Here is a 25,074-nt window from a genome sequence, read left to right on the forward strand (position 1 = left end):
GTCTGGGCGACGGAGTGAAACTCTTAACTCAAAAAAAAAAAAAAAGAAAAAGAAAAAATATCCAAAGAGAAATATATTTGAGGGCACTTGAAAATTACATGAAATTTAGATTTCTGTGTCCAAATTAAAGTTACATTGGACTGCTGTCATGCTTAGTTGTTTACCTCTTGCCTTTTGCTGTTTTTGTGCATCTGTGGCAGAGTAGAATCGTTGTACCAAAGACTCCATGGACCACAGAGCGTAAAATATTTAGAGAAAAGCTTTGCAGACCTCTGCTTTATTCCAGTTTAACATATTCCAAATTTTAAATGAAAATTTATTCACTGAAACCTTAGTCTTTGTTCAGTGTTTTCCCCTTAGAGAAAGTAAGAAACTTAGTTATTCGATGTAGGTCAACCAATCACCAAAGGCAGAAGATAGTTTATTTGCATGTACTTCCTGTGTATTTACTTTGCAAAAGTAGGACATTTCTAAATCATATGGAATTTTAGTGATATAGTCAACCATACAGCATCTGACCCTGAACAAACCCAAACCGGGTAATACTGACTAGTCATTGTTTCCAGAGCTTGAACAGACATCCTTAAGAACAATCCCAGGGTGAACATTTGCTCTGACTCTTTAGCAGCTGGAATTTTCTTTTTCTCCAACCTCTGAGGGCATATGTATACCTCTTTGTTTTAACATATGAAGGCCTAATTTTGGGATTTATTCAGATTTGTAAACGTGTTATAGAAACTTGCTGCTTTGGAAATGGCATTACTTTTCTAAAATGCACAATTTAACATAAATTGCTTGTGTTACTGATAATGGCAAGGATCATTAAATATTAAGGAACACATATAGTTACTAACACTGCTAAAGGCTGACAATTTTTTTTTTTTTTTTTTTGAGTTGGAGTCTCACTCTGTCACCCAGACTGGAGTGCAGTGGCTGCTCCCGGCCACCACAGCCTCGACCTTCTGGGCTCCGGCGAGCCTTCTGCCTCAGCCTTCCAAGTAGCTGGAACTACAGGCGCGTGCTACCACACCCAGCTAATTTGTTGATTTGTTGTAGAGATGAGGTCTCACCAAGTTGCCCAGGTGGGTCTCGAACCCGCAGGCTCAGGCAATCCACTCACCTCAGCCTCCTAAGGCACGGGATTACAAGCTGAGCCACCGAGCCTGGCTAAGGCTGATAATTTGGTTTAAAATTTCCAAATTCAAAAGAAGACCAGATGATGATCCAGAAATTCAAATTATTTGCCGTTTGCTAAAGCCTGGCAAAATTACTATTGATTAAGGTTCTTTCTAGAATATTTAAAAGAATAATTATATTGATAGGAATTTGTGTCCGTTTTTTTTAGTGTGTTGCCTGTCACAAAACTTCCTTCGGTTAAGAAAACTTCCTCCTTTTTGATAAGTGGTTTAGTGCCTCACACTGGGAGTTTGCAAATGAATTTCACTTAGCCTAATACAGCAACTTTAAGGGTTATATTTAACTAGTGTCCTCTTTATACCTTCCGGAATTAGTCCACCTGTAATCTATAGATGGAAAAACAAAAGGGGTTTCTTTTTCACTAAATTGAACAATGCATTATAATTCATGTAAATTTGAAGATACCAGACATCAGCTAAATCATTTCTAAAAACAAAAAGTCATAAGTGTGTTTAATCCCATCCTAAGACTATTAATAGTTTTGGCATGTAGATCATCAACTCCCAAGTTAACTTAACCCTCTAGCACTCCTGATAGGGAAAAGGAAGATGGAGACGCTTGGAGATGGGTTTTAAAACTCCTCTACTGACCGGGTAAGGAACCAGTCCAAGTGAAACTAATTGCCCTCCCTTACCATAATCTAGATTTCACATATTTTTGCTAAGTATATTTTGTTTAAAATAGCTTATGCCATACATCTAACACTAGTAATACTCTCCAAATTAGTAACTAAAATTAGGAAATAGACTTACTGTATTTTTACCAAAGATTTCATAATTGATTGCTTAAATTGAGGCAAAACATTCAAAAGTGTTTTGCTAAAGGTAAACCTTGTTTCCATCTTATTGTAAATATCATGGCAGAGGAATGACTATTGGTATTTGAATTAGGTGGGAGGAGAATAAAAAAGAGAAGGCAGCAGGAAAATGAAAAGATTCCTTTGAGTTTTGCTGAAGTATCTGAAACTATTTGTTGGATGTCATATGTAAACGTGAAATCAGAAGACAGCCCTCTTTCAAAGCTGATGAAGACTTTAAACAACTGATCAAGGATAAGAGATTACCTGCAACCACTTTATGCTTTCCTTCCTCCTTCCGAAGATCATCTTAAACCTGATCCACTTGACAAAACTTGATATTAAGAGGAAAAATCTTGTGTGATTTTTACCAAGAAACCACTGTCTGTTTTTGCAATGAGTTTCTCTGGCCCTCAATAAAGTAGAAAAGAGAAGAAGCTAGAAGGAAATCCTCCCTGTTTTGCCCCACCTGGTCCTTCCCCAGAGAGAAGCTGTTGATAGCAATAAGTCTCTTTGTTAGTTTCACTTCCAACTTGCCCCCAATCATGGTTTCTTTAAATGTGTTCTTCTGGGCACAAATCTGCTAAAAGAAGTATCCACAAATCAGCAGCAGTAGTAGCCAAGTGTGTGATGTAATATTGACAAATTCAGAGGGTAATTCCCTGTGCAGCTGGAATGTTTATATACTCTCAGTGTGTCAGTTAAGTCCCCATCCCATCGCCTGTCCTCCCAGTACTTCAAGGTTCAGTTAGAATTTGGAGGTATGCTTTTGTCTAAGGTTGCAGATAAAATACAGAATTACCAGTTAAATTTGATTTTCAGATAGATAATGATTTTTTTAGTGTGTGTCCCATATATTGCGTAGATTACATAGGATATAATTATAGTAAAAATGTAATCTTTTGCCTAAAACTTAAACTCACCCAAGCATTCCATTTTGTTCTTTGAGGTATTTTTAACTTTTCACTAAGTTTAGCAACCCTATTTTTACCATATACTAAATATCAAAATGACTTTCCTGGTCTGTAAACTATATGATCTGAGGTTATATTTCTGAGATAATGAATTAAAATGTCCTAGTTGCCTTCACCTACTGAAGAAAAAACTTCAAACCATTAACTGAAGTCTTTTAGACAATTTGCTTAATAGAGGGGAAATAAAAAGTAAAGCAGGAACTAGGAAATTAGCAATCTTCTTATTTTGTAAGATATCTTAAAGTATTTTCTCTTCCTTCACAGATACTTTTATAGATTAGATACTTCAGTAGGTCAATTGTTATTTCAAGCAAGGCTAACGTGAGACATTCAACAACCATGTCAACAGTACGTTGCCAATCAAAGGGAGATCTCAGGTGGTTGTAATGATGCCTTGCTACCCAAGTGAGGTCCCATGACCATAGCATCAGCACCACCTGGGAGTGTATTAACATGCAGAATTGTGGTTTCCAGTCCAGACTTTCTCAATCAGATTCTTCATTTTAACAAAAGACCTATAGGTGGCTCAAAGTCATGTTGAAGGCTGAGAAGCTCCAGACTAGCGTATTCACTTTTTCCACACAATAAATTGGTCTTTTTGGTTTAATATCTTGTTGAAATAATCCTTAACAAGTTGTCCCTTGTTAAGCCACTAAACAATAACAAGATATAGTTTTTTATTAAATATTTTCAAGATATGAAATCATTGTATTTCTAGTTTATTCATACAAACATCTAAAATGGACATTTCTAATACTGATTTATAATGAATCAATGTGAAAGAAGTAAGATCAATTAATTTTTAAAATTCTCATGTGGACTAACATGATAGCGTATTACAAGTAACATTCTGGGTTGTCCTTGATTAATAACCTATAAATTAGGTGGCTCACAATTCCTGACTCACATCACAAGCAAATCTCTTTTGTGCTTCTTCGTGTCATATAACTTAAAAAATTTATATGCCAATATCACACATTCACATACTTATATCCCCCGCATTCCTCTAAAACTAGGCATAGAGGTTCTAGTTTGGGGCTGTGGGAAATTTCAAACTATTTTTATGTAATTCTGAGTCTTAAAAAAGTAAAGAAGCCGGGCTCGGTGGCTCAGCCTATAATCCCACACCTTTGGGAGGCTGAGGTGAGTGGATTGCCTGAGCCTGCGGGTTCGAGACCCGCCTGGGCAGCAAGACCTCATCTCTCCAATAAATCAAAAAATCAGCTGAGCGTGGTAGTGCATGCCTGTAATTCCGGCTACTTGGAAGGCTGAGGCGGAAGGATTGCCAGAGCCCAGCAGGTCGAGGCTGCGGTGGCTGGGAGCGGCCACTGCACTCCAGTCTGGGCGACAGAGACTCCAACTCAAAAAAAAAAATGTAAAGAAAAAAAGATACCATAGATAAATTTTTAATTCAAAACCCTCACTTTTTTATGCCTGCCTTCCTGTTTTTTAAATGTTACAGTGGTGTATTGTAGAAAGAATCCTGGAATTGGAGCAAGAATGTCGATAGCCTGAGTCTTAAAACTGGTTCTGCTGCTAGCTGGGTGATTTGGGAGATGTTACTTCACCTCCTTCAACGCCCTCAAATTGAGTTTTCTCATTTGTCACATAGAGATGATGGCATCTGACATTGTCTCACAAGACTCTTGTCAGGATCAAATTAGATACGTGTGTGTACATCTTCATGACTGTAGCATATAGGGTGGCATGGTCATAAGACTTGTTGAGTGATCTGCTTCACACAGGGCTGGTGGTTGACTAACAATTATAGGATGTGGTTTCCCGCAGCATGCCTAATTTGGAAGAAAGGGGATGTTTATTTTAAGTCCCATCTACATCCTGGGAATAGAATCATTGAGCACATATTTTACATGTCTGTACGTCCAAGTCAACCACAGAACAAAATTGTTGTTTTTTTTTTTTCTGTCAGACTTCTGTACAAGTCTTCCTGCACTCTTTTCCAGGAAAATTTTATGAATGGATTATAACAACTTGTCTCAATATTTTGAATTACTCAACTCATAAAATAATACTCCAATAACACATTTTGGTAGCCATCATAACCACATTATTAAGTAATTGTGATTAGTTACTAGGTAACTTTTTATCTTATCCATTCATACAACCCCAAGTTGGAAGAGCCTGTGTGGTCATTTTATTTCAAAACACCCCAGGGCAGAATTTCCTTCACCAGGACACAGAGAAGAAACTTACCTATTCTTTTGCTATTTTCATAAACAAATTCATTAGTGAGAGTCTGAAAAACGTAGGGGAGGGATGTGAGGGGAAGCACTCCTAATCTTAACCACCCTCATGTAAGTATTACAAAAGCTGTTTGTACTTTTGTGTAAAGCTCTGCTTCTCTGTATTCACTTTCAACAAAATCAAATGTTAAATGTTTCTGTAGCATGTTTAACATTTCCAGTGTCTCACATGATGTTCCCAGCGTTGGTGTCTTTGCACGCACCTTTGCCTGCTCAACTGCCTTGGCCACCTTTCCCTGGTAAATTCAAGTCTAGCCTTTGTCTTTTCCCAGATATTAATTCCTCCAGGTCCTTGCTGCTCCAAAAGTGTGGTCCACTAACTAGCGGCATCAGCATCACCTGGGAGCATCTTATAAATGCAGAATCTCAGTTTCCTGCCCAGACATTCTCAGTCAGAATCTGTACTTTTCTAAGATCCCCAGGTGGTCTGTTGTGAGGTGGTTAACAGTTGATGGATCTGGAAACCCTTTGCTAACCTCCTAGCCATGGCCTCCACAAACAACCACCAGCCCATCCACCCCTACAGGGTAGATTAGATGGCTGATGTTTGGTTTGCATTTCATCACTCATGCGTGTGAATTGCTTGAAGATTGTGATGGACTTGTATTCATCTCTGCATCCCAGATCCCAGCACAGATCTTGACACATAAGGGTTCTGTTTTGGGAACTGTTTCATCATTTAATTTTTTTGACTTGGAGTCTCACTCTGTCGCCTAGACTGGAGTGCAGTGGCCACTCCTGGCCACCGTAGCCTCGACCTGCTGGGCTCCGGCGATCCTTCTGCCTCAGCCTTCCAAGTAGCTGGAACTACAGGTGCGCGCTACCACACCCAGCTAATTTTTTGGTTTATTGTAGAGATGAGGTCTCGCCAAGTTGCCCAGGCAGGTCTCAAAATGTGTAGATGAAGAATTGCAGATGAGAGTCTTCTTGTATACCCAGATAGGTAGCTCTCCGTCGTGGGTCTGCCGGTGGTTACAGGACTCCCTCTTATTGTACTTGTTCTCTTAGAAAGCATGCTTGGTGGGAAATGCTTCTCTGAATGATTACTGAAAGTCCACTGCCACAACTTTATCCCTTCTATTTAAAATATTAATTCCCATTAAATACCAATACCTGTGGGAAGAATCGCCCTTGAGGCTTGGTGTGCAAGTTGACCAACTGGCAGATTTTGGTGTTTAGGAGAGGGACCTTGAGAGAGACGATAATTATCTGACAGGAGAAAGCAGGGAACACGAGTAGATGCTAGAAAAGATAAATGGTGGAATGCCAGAAAATAGCTTCTAACTCTGACAGATGTGAGGATATTTTTGTCTTGAATCATAATGTAGGTCACTTTTCCATTTAAAAATAAAAAAATCCACATTTTTAATCTGTAAAATCTCAGGATGTGACTTTTCTTTCATCCTGCCTTTCATCTGTGACAGAATTCATCCAGTCCCACATTCAGAATGAACTACTGATGCCCTAGGTTTTCCCCCCAGATGTTTGTTTTCACATTCTGAACAGTCAAAAGTGCAAGGGTTTCTATACCGATGTTTCTAAACTTATGTTAAAACTGAGAAATAATGGAACTGTAGGGAGTTTGGTCCTTTCATCACAGAAGGAATGTTTTGTGGACTTGGAGAGACAATCTGATGGAGGACTCAGTCCCTGAGTCCCCATTTTGAGTAGCAGGCAGCTGATTAGAGCTTTGGAATCAAATTGTGCCCGGAAACAAGACATGTCTGTCCTACAGGGCTATTATTTGCCTTCTTTGAAAGGAACGAGAGGCTCCTGGTACAGCTTATCAACAGCGCTCACAATTAGCTGCACAGACCACAAGGCTAAAAGGAGTGCAATTATATTCAAGAATGTGTGGCCTTTCTTCTCCTCTTGGGAGTTTACTGCTATATTATACTTACCCATCACCATGGACACCAGCTCCAATGTAGTTGTGAATCTGAGTCAGGTTCATCTCTTTTGTGGAAGAGCGTATTAGATTGTCATTCCTCAACTCCTTATCTGAGTGTCTGTGATGATGCTATTCATGGTAATTTGTCCAGACCTGAGACCTTGGGTGGGGTTTGCTAAGAGTCATCTGACACCATTAGAGAGTACCTTCTTGAGCAACCTGATGCAGATGAGCCATGCGGGATGGGTAGAACAATTGTCATGTTCTATGCTCTATGACATCAAGCCTAACTCTATTTGAGTCATGTTCTCCCGTGGGGTTCTTGGCCCATCCCATTGGGAAGAGATTTTTAACACAATATTTTGTGATGCTCACTGGTGTCTTAAGGGTTGCCTTTGGAATCCTGAAGTCATGTGAATATTTTTGTTTGTTTTTCATATTTGGGGTTTTTTTAATGTTAAAGAATGATTAATAAACTTGGGTTTTGTTACCATCCTGTTAGTAATTTTGTGTGACTTTGCTTGGGAGACTTTTGAACACTGGTTTCTCTAGCTGAAAAATTATGCAAATGTGTATTACTAATGTTGATAAGTAGAGGCTCTAGAGATTAATAAATTAACCCTTTGCACTCCAAGACATCATGCAGCTCACCTACCAGCAACTCAACCACACTTTTTTACAAAATAGTGAAAAACAAATCACTTTATATTAAATTGCCTAGTATTTGGATCAATTATTTTATTGTAATGATATTTAGTTTATAATGGAATTTTGGACATTGAGGAACTTATTTATGACCAAAAAAATCAAAATTTTATATCTTTTATTTTTCTAATGTGTGGTAACATGTGAAACAGTCACCAACATGCATTTTGAGTTCATTGATACATATTGTGCAATCGTAATTTGTTTGACATCTTCCACCTTTTTTCTGTTTGAGCAGACAATGCAGACTCATTTTCTTCCTCACACATTAATAATATGTAATTTATTGTCCAGTATGTGCACCACTGTGAAAGCACTTCACACATTCTCTTTCTATATAATGCCAGGTGATATTTTTCATATATATCTCAGTATATATTCCATCTCTATTTGCTTTTTCATGCAGTTTGAATGGAAAACGTCAAGGAAATACACATTTTTGAAAAATGTGTGCTGGTATAAGTTCATCCACCAACAATCTCTTTCTGTCCCCAAGAGGGGATATTTGAGTAGTTTGCTAGATTTATGTCCCCTCAGAGGGGACATATGAGTGCAAAGGGCTAAAACAGCAAGTTAAAAGTATTTCTCTCTCTCTCTCTCATTTGCTTTCTAAATAGACTATATTTTTCAATCTAAAAAAAAGCAATCCAGATAAGAATTAGAGAAATGATAGTCAAAAGGGAAGCATCAATAACTACTAAAATATTCAAAACAACATGTCTCTAACTACCCCCCTTAGTTCAAAAATTGGCTAAATGTAAATGATCTTCACTCAAAACTTTTGCAAGTTAAGCATAGCTTCATTCTTGTTTTTTATTATGCTAACAATAAATCTATTTGAACTGATTATCAAGAGACCTGGGTTCTTGTCCCAGCTGTGCTTATAGTCTAAACCAACTTAATTCACACTTGTGACCTCCAGTCTCATCAGTAAAATGAGAGTATTATACACACCTTTACCTATCCTCTCTTCACAAAACACTCCAATGCTCTGAAAGGTGGCTGTTAATTCACTTTTCTTAATGAAATGTAGCAAAAATGGAGGGGGAGCTATATATTTTTTCCTTTGGGGAATCCATAAGTTCCTTTTTAAACAGGAAAATGTAGTTATTATAGTCCATTAGCACACTTTAAATTGGAATAGACAGATGTAGTGATAAGTCTGAACGTCCGTTTAACATATGGAGAATGTCATTATAACTCCTCACAGTATGAAAGCAGTGTGGTTTCTTGCAGTACAGACACATTTTTAAAAGCATCCACTCAGAAAACTTCCTGAGCTCCCGTTTCCCTGTGCATTTGGTTCTTTTTTTTTTTTTTTTTAGTTGGAATCTCACTCTGTCACCCAGGCTGGAGTGCAGTGGCATGCTCACAGCCACCGCAGCCTCCACCTGCTGGGCTCAGGCGATCCTTCTGCCTCAGCCTTCCAAGTAGCCAGGACTACAGGTGTGCACTATCATGCCCAGCTTATTTTTTGATATATTGTAGAGACAAGTTCTCATCAAGTTGCCCAGGTTGATCTCGAACCCCTGAGCTTAGGTAATCCTCTTGCCTCGGCCTCCCAAAGTGCTGAGATTACAGGCATGAGCCACTGCAGCCGGCCAGTGTTTCCTCTTTTTAAGACTAGAGTTGAGTTGTACTAGGGGTTGTGGAGGCCATTTGTCAAGAGCTATGACCAGACATAAGAATCATTACTGCTTGTATGGCCCTGGTACCTTAAAATTCATGCCAAATGGTGCCCAAGGAGGGGTCTGTGATGAGCAAAAGCCTTCCCCGTGACTGGGCTACAGTGTCACTGCACTCTGGACTTCAAAGTCACAACTCCATAACACCTTCCCACTCTAAAGCAAAGCTAGTTGTGTTCCTTCCAACTTGAATGTCCAACACAGTTAGAATGTCCTGAGAAGATCTCACAAAATCAGTGCATAACTTTCCAAAATATATGCTTTTCTTTATTTATGTCAGGTAGAATCATAGTGTTTTAGAGCCACAGGCAACTTTGGAGACCATTTCATTTAATAACTTTCAAGATGAAAAAACAGAGGCATAGAGGGGTTTTATTGGGTGAGGGAGGAGTTTCTAAAACCACTTAGTCATTGCAAAGTTTTCACGTTTTTAGCACATTGTTTGCTTTTGACAGTGTTTGGTAGGTCATCTCAGCTTCTCCCTGGGCCTCCAGCACACTGTTCTGAGGGGGAGGACTGGGGAGGCATTAGCTGTCCCTGTGGGGAACAATAAGGGAAGCACCTCGTGGGCTGGGCAGGGGCAAGAAGGCAGAAGTGCATCTTCTCTAGAGTCCAAAAAATTTGAAGAAAATAAGAATATTAAACACTGTGTTAAAGGAAGTGATATCTACAAAGCATGTAATCCCTACAACAATCTTATGAGCTATCATTCAGCATAAAGCTAGCAGGGGAAGTTCCACTCGTGGTCAAAGTTTTGGTTTGGTTTGCTGGTTTTTGCTGCTTCCCACCATCCCCCAGGCTGCCAACATCAGAGAGATGGTGGTAGAACTGTGAGGCTCACCAAGGTCATGTGTTACAGAAAAGGCAACCAAAAAGGCCATAGCAGGGTCAGAAAGGCCAGTGAGGATCTTGCTCCAGGGATTCCCTGGAGCCCTTTTCATCACAGCCCCATTTACAAGATCCCTTAAGATAGGTATTTCCTTCTATTCTGTTTAAGTTGTTGGTTTTCCCTAGAGTCAATTCCATATTAATATTTTCTGATCCTATAATAGTCAGATTTAGCTGCCCAAGTAGATGTGTTCAAATTTAATTATGTAATAATAATGATAAACTTAATAAGCATTTTCCATTTACATGGAAATTTAAAGTCGCTAAATACTTTTTGCACACAGCAACAACCCTCTAAGAAGCTGCACTTTACAGAAAACTGTAAAAACTGGGGTCCAGAGTTTAAATGGCATGCCCAAAGTCACATAATTAAGAAAACCTCAATCCCAAGGAATTTTACTCTAAATCCAGTGTTCCTTACACCAGGCAGGCTTCACGTGATTGTTGGATTATCAGGGTAGCCCTCACAGATCCCTTTAGCCCATGAATATATTGAATTATGCTAGTATTTTAGCCTCCGACTATTTCAGATTCCCATGGAAAGATGCATGGAGTTTTAAAAAATTAGTTGACACAATTTTGGGACATAACTGAGAAAGGACATGATTAGCTGTTCTGGAATGTTGTTAGTAGTGCAAGCAATCTCATTTCACTTTGAACCTGAAATTTGTAGGCAAAAATGATGACCAAAGTACACTGTATAGTTGTGGGAACAGTAATGCAACATTTTAATGTTTTTAGTCCATTGCTTGATTTTGAACAAGGTCATCCAAGCATCTTCCCATCACTCAAGCACCTGGATATATGTGAGTCAACTTCAGCTGACTCAGTGACTTTATTGAGGGTGCTCATGTAACAAAATCCAGAAACAGCCGTTTGGGTCAGCAGAGGAAAAATATAACAGATTTTTGTTATAAACACTCTCTAATGCATTTGCACAGTTTCGTTAAGTAAGTACATATCGTCTTGGAAAGGAGAGAACATCTCTAAGGCCCTGGAGCACTAGATGAGTATATTACGGGTTGGGGTGGGAGGTGTTAGAGATGTAAAGGGAGAGGAGGAGCAAGAAAAAAGGGTGTGCCCCAAAGATGGACTTTCTCTCCTTAATTTTGCTTTGGTCCGTCATTTGGTAGCAAGTTCTGAGCTATAAATTAATTTATTACCATTGGGATCATGTGAGTGAATGGCCCATGGGACCAAGTGCATGTTAGATCACCACCATGGCAGATTTTGGAAAGAACCCTGAAGCAGAGTGTGTGCCTTGCAACTCAGGGTGTGGTCCACGGAGCAGCAGCATTAGCATCACCTAGAAGTTTCTAGAAAGACAGACTCTCAGACCCCACCCCAGATCTACTGAATCACAGTCTGCATTTTAACATAATTCCCAGGTGATTCATAAAGTTGGGAAAGCACCCGCCACAGCAGAGTCTGAAAAGTGAAATTCTTGTCTCCCTCTGATCTTCAGAATGAGAAAAACAAATGACTCAAACTCTACCTGCTAACCAAGCAAATATCAGTCATAAATTTTTTCCCTTTGGTTCTTCCACTTTTGCTGTCACTATCATTGCCTCCACAACCCCATGATACAATTATTAATTTGTGCATCTGTCACCCAACTGGACTGTGAAGTCCTTGGTGGCTATGAGGTGTACTGTTCACCTTAGAGATCCAGCACCTAGCACAGTGCTTGGCATCTAGTAGGTATATAAGATGGTTCTCAAGAGCTCCAGCCTAAAAGTACACCAAATATGTTTTGGGGTTTGTTTTTGTGTTTCTTTTTGGAGTCGGGGTTTCACTGTGTCATCCGGGCTGGAGTGCAGTGGCACAATCACAGCTCATCACAGCACCAACCTCCTGGGCCCAGGCTATCCTTCCACCTTAGCCTCCTGAGGAACTGGGACTACAGGTGCATGCTGGCTTATTTACATTTTTTGTGTGTGGAGACGAGGTTTTACTATGTTGCCCAATCTGGTCTAGAACTCCCAGGCTCAAGAAATCCTCCTGCCTCAGCTTCCCAAATTGCTGGGATTACAGGCTTGAGTCACTATGCCTGGCCACAAACATGAGTTTGAATCCCAGCCCTGCCACAAGCTGCCATACATGCATCTATGAGACAAGAATAAAGAACAGCACCCCTCATAGGGTTAGGGGTGTTCGGGAGAGTAAGTGAATTGATGCATGTGACATACTTAGCACAGCACCTGATACCTATGAGCCACTCATTAGTGGTAGCTGGTAGCTATTATTCATATATGCTCAATGTTGAACAAATGAAAGAATAGGAACTTCATATAAAATGTTTTAAAAAGATTAAAATTGGATGCCTTGTGGCTTCAAATATATGAAATTGAGTTTGAAAGTAACATATAAAGGAAGATTGCTATATAAGAGAAGAGAGCAGAATGGGCCAGAATGGATCCTGAGAAAAGCATATGATTTGGAATTAGAATACCAGTGTTTGGATCTCATCTCTAGCCGTGTGATCTTGTGCAAGAACGAAGCTCCCTGAGCCTTTTTTTTAACCTGAAGGGTGGGATTAATAATCTTCTTTATCTCGTGAGATTATGCAAAAATAAAAGGGGGATGGTTTTACAACTTTTGAAGTAGGAGGGCAGGGGCCCGTCTTATTCATCTTTGTATCCCTACCTCTTGGCACAGACACATAGGATATGCTTGGTGACACATTTGTTCAACTGAGTCAGAACGTGCACTCTCAACAGGGATGAAAATTGGATACTGCAATAGCTGTGGTCTCCAAAGTTCAACTCGTACAGACAAAATCTTTGTCTGAAGCATTTAGGGGATTCTAAAGGATTCCTTAGCAATCTTAATGGAGGGGAAAGACTCCTTGCAGGTAGGGAGGGAGAGAGAGAGAGAGATAATCTCTTTAAAAAACGAAAGTTTGAGAAACACAATTAGAAGTTTGGTTCTGCAACTTGGTACTACATGAGAGATCTTGAGAAAAAAGCATAAAGGGGAGAAAAAACAACTAGCTAAAAGGGAAGCAGAAAAAGTAATGAAAGAATTATAATTTTGCCAGGCACAGTGGCTCATGCCTATAATTCTAGCACTTTGGAAGGCCAACGTGGAAGGACTGCTTGAGTCCAGGAGTTCGAGACCAGCCTGGACAGTATAGTGAGTACTCATTTCTAAAAAACTTTTTAAAAAATTAGCCAAATATGGTGGCATGATGGCATGTGCCTGTAATCCCAGCTACTTGGGAGGCTGAGACCAAAAAATCTCCTGAGCCCAGGAGGTTGAGGCTGTGGTGAGCCATGATCCTACCACTGTACTCCCGCCTGGGCGACAGAATGAGACACGGACTCAAAAAAATTTTAAAAATAAAAAGACAATTTCAAGATCTGGGTGACATGATGTAGGTAAAGGAATTTTGCAAGATTAACAACTGTTGACATGTGTAATTATGGAGAGGAAAACCTTTAAGAAATATTTTCAAGTTGGGTATTTTACTTGGATTTATTTCCAATAATATATTGACTTCCCCCATAGTTGTTTTATTCCTGACAGTGTAGTTGGGGCTTCTCTTCTACTACTTGACTAGGATATTCCCCAGTTGGGTGAATTCAGCATGAATTTTCCCATCAAGGAATTTGGCTACTGATATAGTGAGTAGATTCCTTTGTAAGTAGATTTTGTAAGTAGATTCCATAGTAAGGCAGACCCCACAGCAGGGACCCCAAGAGCAGTGCTGTTGGTTGTTACATCAGCGTTCTGGGGGCTACACATTGGCTCAAACAGGAAGCTCATGGGCAGAGGCTATGCAGACATTTCCACATGTCTCTACAAGCTCAGTCTACTTACCAACACTTTTAACAGATTTGGCCAAAAATGTTAACTAAGAATTTGAAAAGATTTTCACAGATCACAACACTTAAAGATCATAGCAGCGCTTAATGCCTAGTGTTCTAACAACCCTCTTGCCATCATTGAATTCTTACTTAGCTCTCATGCATTACCCTTTGAATGAGTTACTGTTTTCCTTCTTTGAATGATCAAAGAAATTGTAGACTATGAAGACAGGAGGCATGGAAAGCAAGGCCTTCATTTCCACTATGACCTGAACACTAAACTTGACACTGGGCTCTGAAAATGAACCTGAAATTGGACCTTTCTCTCTGCTACCTTCCCACGTCACAAGCATTCTGCCACATTTCATTATCAATCACATGTATAAGGAAAGGAGCTTCTATACCTACTCCACTATTTTCAAAGAGATCTAATTAAAAATGGATAAAAGATAAGTGAAAATAATGTGATTATAAAAAAGTTTTTGAATTATAATGCACTGTTATATGTAGTTTCTCATGTAATTTTTGAAAGAATTTTACTTTTGTACATTTAGCACTGTAAGTGTTCTATTCTAAAATAGAAAGGGCACTCTTAAAATTTATTTTAATTCTGGTTTACGTAGAAAGTAGCAGATGGACAAATGAAAATTCCAAGAAGAGGAGGCCGGGCTACATTTGTATGAAAATAACTGAATTTCTGCTTTATTATAGCTGTTGTTTTAGGTAGTTTCTGGGGATTATCCTTCATTTTTATAGAAACCCAAATCACACAACCATAAGAAGTTTATGCCATCATTACCACTCTTAATGTATACCAGCAAAATCCCTTTATCAGTCACTATAATTTTTTTAAGTCCTTAAATATACAATATGGGTCATTTGGTAGTCTGACTTTCCTAAAGAGAAGATGTACCAGGCCAAATAGCCAAGATCCAGTGTAATTCGACCTCCTTCACTTGCCAGATTTTCTCATTTGGTTTTCCTTGATATATCCTCAGCTCTGTGATTCCTGGCAGTCATACCCTGAGGTGGGGGGGGGCTCTGCCCACCCCACCCACCCACGCCGGTCCTGGAGAAGGCCCTGAGCCCCACCTAGACCACTAGAGGCGGGGCATGGTGGAGGCAGGGCTATCTGGAAGGCTGAAACGGAGTAGCTCAGCCTTGGGATGAATGGTCTATGACTGCCTGGTCATGCTTGCAAGCTGCTTTATTCCTGGAGAACTGTGGGCCTCCCGCATTAAAGAATGTGACCCACAACAGGAGCGATTCAGTGTCTCAAAGTGGCCATGGGAAGTTTGGAATTCAGGCTACTGCTCACTCTGAAAATCCAAAGAGAGCTCAGCCAACTCCTGGGCTCCAGCCCCAGTGGCATTCTCTTCTTGGACAAGCTGTGAACAGCTGGGGAGGTGGTAATGCCATGTTCTCGTGGAGAGGATACTTTAACCTTGTGTCTTTGTGTTAATTGGAAGCCTCGTTGGCTACACACATAGCATGAAGAAAGGGTAAAATCTTTCAATGGCATGACGTGATTTGAAATATTTTTACAACCATTGTTATCATTCATTCCTGTGGTTTTATGGCCAGACATAGAAGCAGCAGTCTTTTGGGGGGGGTGCGGTAATAGAGGAGGACTCTCTAGCTAGAATAGACGTTCCACTGCTAGGTCTTGGCCAGGGGATGCTAGAAGTCTGGGTTTGTTCGAAGACAGAGGATTTAAGGTTTCTAGAGGATGGGGGAAATGGACTTTTGAAGAAACAGAGCCTATGCTTTGTTACAGAGTCATGACACCTATCCTAACAAAGATATTTGCTCTTTTTGATGAAAACAAAACCAACAAACCCAAAGAAAGCAGCTGGCTTACGACTGCTCATTTCTGAGGAGCTGCCTAGGCCTCAAAATGAACAAAAGTCAACATGGTCTTTTCTAATATGAAGGGAGACTGCAAGCTCCTCTATTTGTGTGCTAGTGATTAAGGGTGTATCCTTATTTAGTGTGTGGTCCAGTCTGGAACACAAAACACCTGTATTGTCATACACACACACACACACACACACACACACACACACACACACACACAAACACAAAGTATAAAATTCCCTTCCATACCAGGCACAGTGGTGCATGCCTGTAGTGCCAGTTACTTCAGAGGCTGGGGTGGGAGAATCCCGTGGTGCCAGTGGTTGGGAGACTGCAGTGAGTTGTGATCACACCTGTGAATAGCTACCATGCTCCATCCTGCACATCATAGTAAGATCTTGTCTCTTAAAAAAAAAAAAAATTAAATTTTGAAAAATGTCACTCCTGTGCAAGTAAGATGTCGGAATATTGGAACATTTTGGAAATTCCTGGATAGTATGAACTTGAGGATGTAAGATGTAAGCTCAGACTTGCAGGGTATATCAAACTACTACTCCAAACTCACTTCTAGCTTTGAATATTTTGAATTTTAATGGACTGGGAAGGTAAAGGGGGATAGAAAGGAGATAACAGCAGAGAAAATTCTAAGATTGGACAGCAACACATTGGCAGTAAGTTTCTGAATGCTAAGATCGTGAGTGTGTTATTTTTTCTTGGAGCTGTGCAAAATGGAGCAAATTCTTGCCCACTGCCTTGGAACTTTTGCTTCTGTCTGAAAAGGTAAGAAAATAAAAGTGAGGCTTCTTGCTCAATTCTAGCTACTGTCCAATCTCCTGGGGTTTTTTAAAACTTTACTTTGAGATAATTGTACATTAACGTGTTGTAAGAAATAGTATAGAGAGATCCCATGTATCTTTTATTCAGTCTTTTATGGTAACATTTTGCAAACCTGTAGATATTGACATTAATGCAATTACAGTTCAGAACATTTCCATCACCACAAGAATATTTGTGTTGTCCTTTTATAACCACACTTACTTCCTTCCAGCCCTAACTTCCTCCTTAATCCCTGGCAAGCACTAATCTGAGCTTCATTTCTATAGGTTTCTCAATTCAAGAATGTAAGAAAATGGCATCATACAGTATATTACCTTTGGAAGTGAACCTTTTCCACTCAGCTTAATTCTCTGGAGATTCATCCAGATTGTTGCTTGTATCAATGGTTGGTTCCTTTTTATTGCTAAATAGTATTTCATAGTTTGTATGTACCACAGTTTGTTTAACCATTAACCTGTTGAAAGACACCTGGGTTGTTTCTAGTTAGGGGCTACTGTATTTAAAGATGCCATAAACATATGTTTTAATTTTCCTGGAATAAATGCCAAAGAGTAAAATTGCTGGACTGCATGACACTTGTATGTTTCGTTTTCAAAAAAACCTACCAAACTGCTTTCCAGAGTAACTGTACCATTTTACATTCTCACAAGCAACATAAGAATGATTTAGTTCCTTCGAATTCTCACCAGCATCTGGTGTTGTCATTATTTTTGTTTTACCCATTCTGATAGGTACATAGTGATGTCTCATTGTAGTTTTAATTTTCATTTACCTAGTGAAGTTTTTTAATTTTAGTGAAGTCCAATTTGTCAGTTTTTCCTCTTACAGATTGTATTTTTGGTGTAGAGGCTAAGACAACTTTGCCAGGCCCTGATCCTAAAGATTGTCTCTTGTCCCTCCACCCACAAAGTTGTGTTTTGCATTTATGCCATGATCCATTTTAAATTTTGGGGGTTTTCTTCTTTCTTTCTTTCTTTTGAGTTGGAGTCTCACTGTCACCCAGGCTAAAGTGCAGTGGCACAATCACAGCTTATCACAGTCTTGACCTCCTGGGCTCAAGCAATTCTTCCACCTCAGTCTCCCAAGTAGCTGGTACTACAGGTGCCCTACCATGCCCAGCTATTTTGTTGTTGTTGTTGTTGTTGTTGTTGTAGTTGTTGCAAAGACAAAGTCTGGCTATGTTGCCCAGGCTAGTCTTGAACTACTGGGCTCAACTGATCCTCCCGCCTTGGTGTCCCAGGTTGCTGGGATTACAGGAGTAGCTACCACACCAGGCCAGCGTTAATTTTTAAACAAAGTATGAGGCATACAGATGATAACAACTCTACTCCTGCCAAATACCACAGGAGAAAATTGTTGTTTCACCTCTACCTCCCCCCCCAACAAAGGCATAGAGAGGCTAGTGTAGAGTGGTTAGAATTCTACTCTTGCAAGGCTGTTCTTTACTGAGCAGTTACTAATTAATGGCCAGGTCTTCGACTTATAATAGGAGTGGAGCAAAAGCTCTCCAAGTATTTCCAATCTATGTCAGAGGACTGGCTTTTAAAGTGTCATAGTGTAGATGAAAGAGAGAGGAGATACAGAGTCTGTCAGGCTCAGTTAAAATCTGTCACTTTCTATCTGCATGATATTAGGGCAAATTGTTTCACTATTGTGAGCCTCAGTTTCTTCGTCTGTAATAATATGGGTTTTGAGGATTATATTAGATAAACATATGTAAAATGATGGTGCATCAGATGTTCAGTAAATGATCTCATTCCACTCAAAACTGATTAATTGCAGCTGCTGAAAAATTAGCACTAGGCTATTGTCAGAAAACAGAAAAAGGCCAATTGTATGTGGACAATCCTGAATTTTCTAAGTGCTAATTATCTGGTGTATAGATAAACTAGAAACCTTACGTTCATGCTTCCTAGCTTGATAGCCAATACTTGTTTAATTACTGGGTGTTAGTTAATAAAGTAAACAAATGAAGATTTTATTCTGATCTCATTAAATTTCTAGAAGATTGGAGGACTTAATAGAAACTGGCTGAGTGGAGTGGCTCACACCTGTAATTCCAGCACTTGGGAGGCCAAAGTGGAAGCATTGCTTGAGCCCAGGAGCTTGAGACCAGCCTAGACAACGTAACAAGATCTCCTCTCTACAAAAAAAAAAATTTCCAGGCATGGTGGCCCGCACCTGTAGTCTCAGTTACTTAGAAGGCTAAGCCAGAATGAATGCCTGAGCCCTGGAGGTCAAGGCTGCAGTGAGCTGTGATCATGCCACTGCACTCCAGCCTGGACAGCAGAGTGAGATCTGACTGGGAAGGAAGGAAGAAAGGAAGGGAGGGAGGGAGGGAGGAAGGAAGGAAGGAAGGAAGGAAGGAAGGAAGGAAGGAAGGAAGGAAGGGGCATTGTTGTGAACCAGTATTTTTTTTTTATTTCATTTTTTAGGTTTGTCAACTATCTCTAAATTATGGAAGGATATAACATTCCCATAAAAGTAAATTCTGCTAGAAAATATGTAAATAAATTCTACCTGTTTTATCTGAAGAAAAAAATATTTGTTTACTTATTTATTTATTTAATCAGAGTCTTACTCTGTCACCCAGACTGGAGTATAATGGCATGCTCATGACTACTACATTCTTGACCTGCTGAGCTCAGGTGATCCTTCCACCTCAGTCTTCCAAGTAGCTGGAACTACAGGCTTATGCCACCATACCTGGCTAAATTTTTTTATTTATTGTAGAGATGAGGTCTACTCATGTTACCTAGGTTGGCCTTGACCCCTGGGCTCAGGCAGTCCTCTTGCCTCTGCTTCCCAAAGTACTGGGATTATAGGCATGAGTCACAGCACTTGGCCTGAAGGAAAAATTTTAATTATAGTCACTTTACCAAATTCAGTTCTTGACATCATTCATATTAAATTTTCTGATTTTTAAACAAGCTGAAGTTTATGAATTACTTTTGTGCTCCTTCATTAAATATGGTAGTATAACATTAACAATTCAGCTGTCACCTTTACATTTATTCTCTCAATGTTTACCATTTTGATTTTGACTTAAAAAAAAAAAAAACTCGAGGTGAGTAGATTGCCTGAACCCACGGGTTCAAGACCCTCCTGAGCATCTTGGCGAGACCTCATCTCTACAATAAAAATCAAAAATCAGCCGGGCGTAGTGGCTCGTGCCTGTAATTCCGGCTACTCGGAAGGCTGAGGCGGAAGGATCACCGGAGCCCAGCAGGTCGAGGCTGCAGTGGCCGGGAGCGGCCACTGCACTCCAGTCTGGGCGACAGAGTGAGACTGCAACTCAAAACAAACAAACAAAAAAAACCTTCTTTTCCCTTATAGAAAAAGTGAAAATGCCTACCCTTTCCTCTTTATTAAAAAAAAATTAAAAATTCTCCCAGTGACATCTCTAGAACTATGTCTGGGGTTAATCACATAGTATTGGATCTGCCATAGATCTTTTATTTTTGTGAAAGTGATTTTAAACTAAATACACACCAAAGGCATTTCTGAAATGATCATAGACAGAAACCACAGAAGAGTAATGTGGGATTAGGTGGAAGGAGGGAAAGGGGTTATTTCTAGGTTTGTGCCTTGAGGTGGTGGTGAAGAGGGTTAGGGCTCATGCATAGATGTGTGTCAGGTCATTTTTTAGCAGCACCTGGTTGAACCTTAGCTACCTCCCCGGTACCATCCATCCCCCCAACATCTGACCCTTAGAGCCTAGAGCTCATGTATGTCTCGGACTCCAGATTAGGATCTGTCCTCATCAGTGCATTGTTTTATCATTTAGTTAAAGTCTGTTTTGAAAAGAAATAGATCATTCATATAAAGAAAGTAAATTACTGTGTGATGGTGTGTTTTTTTCAAAATTTGTTCCTGGTGTTGCTTATAAATCTTTCTGACTAGAATAAGCCTGTGCTGATACTAGATAGAAACCCTGCAAATAAACTCAAGTTTGAGGAAGTCAGTACTTTAATTGCTGTTGGCATTTGGTACCCCACTAGAGGCACTGCTTCTTGGAATTATCTGCTGATATGATTCCCACCACATCAGATTATCAGGGAAAGGAAAAGGTAAAAGAAAAATTATTTTCATGGGACTGACATGATACTCAATTTTCACAGATGGTTAATAAATCAACCTAAGAATGGATCTAGTAAAATAGATCAAGAGCATGATTCTATTGTTGTCTGGCTGACAAATCACTTTCATGTGATAAAAATCAACTGACTTTGGATATATGCTGTGTTTTTTCTCTAATTTGTTTCCCCATTGCTAGTCATGCCTGATGAACTATACTATAACTCTTTGCTCCCATGTTTTTATCATATTAAGTGCTTTTTCTTTTTTTCTATTTTTACTATTCCAGTGTCCCATTTCCCAAAGGAACAGTTCACTTAGAAAGCCAGGGAGAGAGCCTGGATGCTCAAGGTAAGGTTTAAATATAAACTATGTTTCAAGACTCCTTGTTTACAGACTAAATTAAGGTGAGTAGTATTACTGCCTTTGTAACAAGTTTATTTTCAAAATCCCTATACAACTAAAACCAATATTTGAATAAATATTCTTTATTAAAATACTATTTTTCAAACTACAGAGGGTGCCAAAAATGTATACACATTTTAAGAAAGGAAAAAACTATTCAAATTGTAATACTCAGTATATAATAATAACAAAAGATGAATACAAATCACATTTGATTTCTGCAATTACAAGAGGTGCTCAAAGTGGTTACCATCAGCATCCAGACACTTCTGATAATGGCGAATTACTGCAGGACTTGTTGCTATGTGAGGCCCCCCAGATTTTCCCTTGTCCACCTCACACACACAGAACCATGCATCTCAAGCTTATCACAAATGTTGGAGGTTCTGTTGCATATTCAATGCCTGCATTGTCATTGTACTTTTACAACATTCTCAAATTTCAAATATCACTTCCAAATGGTCTTGCACTCCTCGAGTGACAACTGTATTTCCACCATTTTCTTTCACTGTCCTGTCTGTTGCGTGGTGATGCTAGCATTCATTTGATTAATGCCATCTTTTGAGCAAGCTTCATACTACACATTGCTGCCTTGATTCAATTCAACTTTGAAAAGTCATACATAGATAACATCTCTTTAAATGACTTTTTTTTGGCACCCCGGTATATTTCATTTCCCAATTGTACAAAGGGCTAATGAACTGCTTGCTATTTGCAATTCCTCTAAAAGTGCTCAAGCCTATTAAAGGTTAATTTTGGAGATCTTATTGGTGATAAGTGGTAAGGAAGAATATCAAGATGTGCTCAAATGATCTCATGACATTTCTAATTTTTTGTGAATTGATGATTTTTATTTGGTATTATTAAAAATCAATGCAACTGTCGTGTCTGCTTTACCGAAGACAGAAAGAGATCCAGTGGCAGAGATGCAGAGCCTAGAAATCCTCCTTATTTTCAGTGTGGGATTTGTCTTGAAGCAACAATCATTTTGACCTTCAGCTATGTCCCACTGGTACTCTAATTCTCTCTGTCTAATGCCTTCAAGGTTCAGGGCTCCAGGAGCTGTCTAGAACAAAGGGACAATTAACTGAAATTCCACCAGATGGCAATATTTAGAAAGCCATTCAGAAAGGCTTCAAGGCTGTGAGCTGTTACTGTTCACACAGAGAATAGTCACAAAGTATAACACCCTAGATTTCATCAAAGATGCTCTAAGCGTCTTCTGTTTTACTCCTTTTTCCCCATAGCATCAAAATTTTTTACTTAAAAAACAATGTGTGGGTATATGTGTTTTCTTCTTTTGTTTTAAATTCTGGAATGATAAAATTAGAAGCCTTATTCATCAGTAATAATTCTCCAAACAGTATTGGCGAGTATTAAAAGTTCAAATCAATGGATAATATGCCATATTTGTTTTTGAGGTATCACTGTGATAAATGCTATGATGGGTGACCATTTTTTTAAAAAACAAACTATTTGAGAAGATAAATTTTAAATTATTCTACTAAAGAAAAATGGAATACTAAGATGTGGCCTGGTGTAAACCAAGTGAAATATGCAGATATAAAATTCTGATTCCAAATTAATTTGGAATAATTAAGGTGTATTCATTTATTTAAATGAGATGAGCAAACTTGTCCCCTTTTGCTTCAATGTGAGTAGAGGTATGGTACCATGTATGGTGCCTTCAGGGTGTCTTCAGGGGCCAGGGCAAGCTCGAGAGCAGAGCTGGGACAGAGGGCAGAGGAAGGCAATCAAACTAGGAAGAACTGAGAAGCCACCTAAGCTGCCTGTGTACATATAGGAACAGTCCATGAGTGCCCTTTGGAAACTGATCTTGTACTGCTAGCCCTTCTAACATTGGCCCCATATATCTGTCTGGGACAATCCTGGTTTACTTCTGTTGTCCTGGAGTATAGTCTAGTGGGTACCCCCTTTCACCCTCAAAGGTGTCTCAGATTGGATGATGAATTATATGATTATATGATTCTAGACTGGTATATTTGAAGAAAAAGTAATAGGAAAGCAGTCCCAATATCTAAGTAGTGTGTCTCTTTATATAAAATTTCCTTATATCTGGGGATACAGGACAAATGCGTCTTTTTTGTAAAGAGCCAAATAGTAAATTTTTGCAAATTATAAATACCTCTATCATAACTGTTCAACTCATTGTAGTGGGGAAAGAGCCAAAGATAATACATAAATGAATGAACTTGGCTGTGTTTAATAAAACTTTATTTACAAAAACAGACAGTGGGCTACACTTGGCCCGCAGGTCATCCTTTGCACATCCCTGTTAGATATTGGATGGTAAGGGGGTAGGAGATGGTGGAGAACCAAAGATACAGCCTTGTTTATTCATCTCCTTTCTCATCAGATCCCTTCTGGCTTGCAGCCTTATTTATTTAGCACTCTCAGGGACAAGTACAGTTGACCCTTGAACAACATCGGTAGGAACTGGGTGGGTCCCCTTATACATGGATTTTCCACAATTAATATAGTCAACCCTTTGTATCTGAGGGATCTGCATATACAACAAAATGAGGGCCAAAAATACAGTATTTGCAGGATGCAAACCTTCTGGATACAAAAGGTGACTTTTCATATCCCCAAGGCTGGTGGGCCAATTCTGGGACTTGAGCATGAGTGGATTTGAGCATGAGTACAGGTACGGAGGGAAAGTAATATTCCTAGTTTTCTTGGTTCCTGATAGTCCTTTGCTGGGTCTGCGTCTTGCTTCTCATCCAAGTCTGTTTCTGCACCAAACACAACATGTCTATATTTTACACTTTATGACATAATTCAGGTATCACCTGAGTCCTAGAGTTCAATACTGATTCAATAGCTTGTTAGTAGGCAATTCAATTTTATGCTTTGGTCTTCACTTAACTGCCTGTGGGAAATATGGCCACATTAAAGAAAAGTTAATGTTGACTATACCAACTTTTTATTATAAAATAATGTAATAAATTTTTTTAAAACTTTTGAGAGAAAATCACCCACAACAGCACTATATCAAAGTAACTTTTTTTATGTTTTTGTATATTTGCTTTTCTCACAAGTATTCCTATGTTTCCACAGTGGATATCATAACATCATAATGGGTGTGAAGTTTTTATTTTACTTAGCATTAGCCACAAGCATCTTTCCCAGGTCACTAGCACTATCATTAGAAAATGGTAGAATAATATAGTGTATCAATGTGCCATAATATATACTTTAATTCGTAAAATTTTTTAATATTTTACCACCAAAGAAAAGCTGACTACATTTTAAATACAAACTTTATTGTTATTGTTTTGGTTGGTTTGGTTTGATTTGTGTCAGTTTATCTATTTCCTAAGGTCAAAATCCCAGAAGTGGGATTATTTGTCAAGGATATGACCATTTTTATGACTTTTAATCTAGTTTACTATTTTTTTTTTTTTTTTAGAAAGCAAGATTTATTGAGAGAACAGAGAAGTGCCCAGTATGGGAGGGGACTCAAAGGGGCTACCCTAGTTTACTATTTTTTACAAAGATTTGGAATAATTTACAAACAGTTTTAGGGTATTAGCTTCACCACAACTTTAACAGAAGGAGCATTTAATTTATTCAATAATGGTCATTGAATGTCTATGTAAAGCACTGTGCTAATTGCTTTGGAGTATGTGTGTGTGTATATACATATATATGAATATAAAATAGCA

The 25,074-nt window shown here is 39.1% G+C and overlaps 1 protein-coding gene across 2 annotated transcripts in view; it reads left to right on the top strand.

Annotated features, from left to right (window-relative positions):
* The window catches only part of MAPRE2 (microtubule associated protein RP/EB family member 2), a 163,202-nt gene that overhangs the window by 5,324 nt on the left and 132,804 nt on the right, over positions 1 to 25,074 (top strand). For both annotated transcript variants that reach the window (XM_021708955.1, XM_021708950.1), the window contains exon 2: positions 21,270 to 21,331. Coding sequence is in view for 1 of the 2 variants with exons in the window: in XM_021708950.1 (XP_021564625.1) it covers positions 21,270 to 21,331 (62 nt within the window). In the remaining variant the exon portion in view is untranslated. The remainder of the gene's footprint in view (positions 1 to 21,269; positions 21,332 to 25,074) is intronic.

This window comes from Carlito syrichta, unplaced genomic scaffold (genome assembly GCF_000164805.1).
Source record: "Carlito syrichta isolate Samal-C Ts95f unplaced genomic scaffold, Tarsius_syrichta-2.0.1 Scaffold65441, whole genome shotgun sequence".
NCBI classification, from domain to species: domain Eukaryota; kingdom Metazoa; phylum Chordata; class Mammalia; order Primates; family Tarsiidae; genus Carlito; species Carlito syrichta.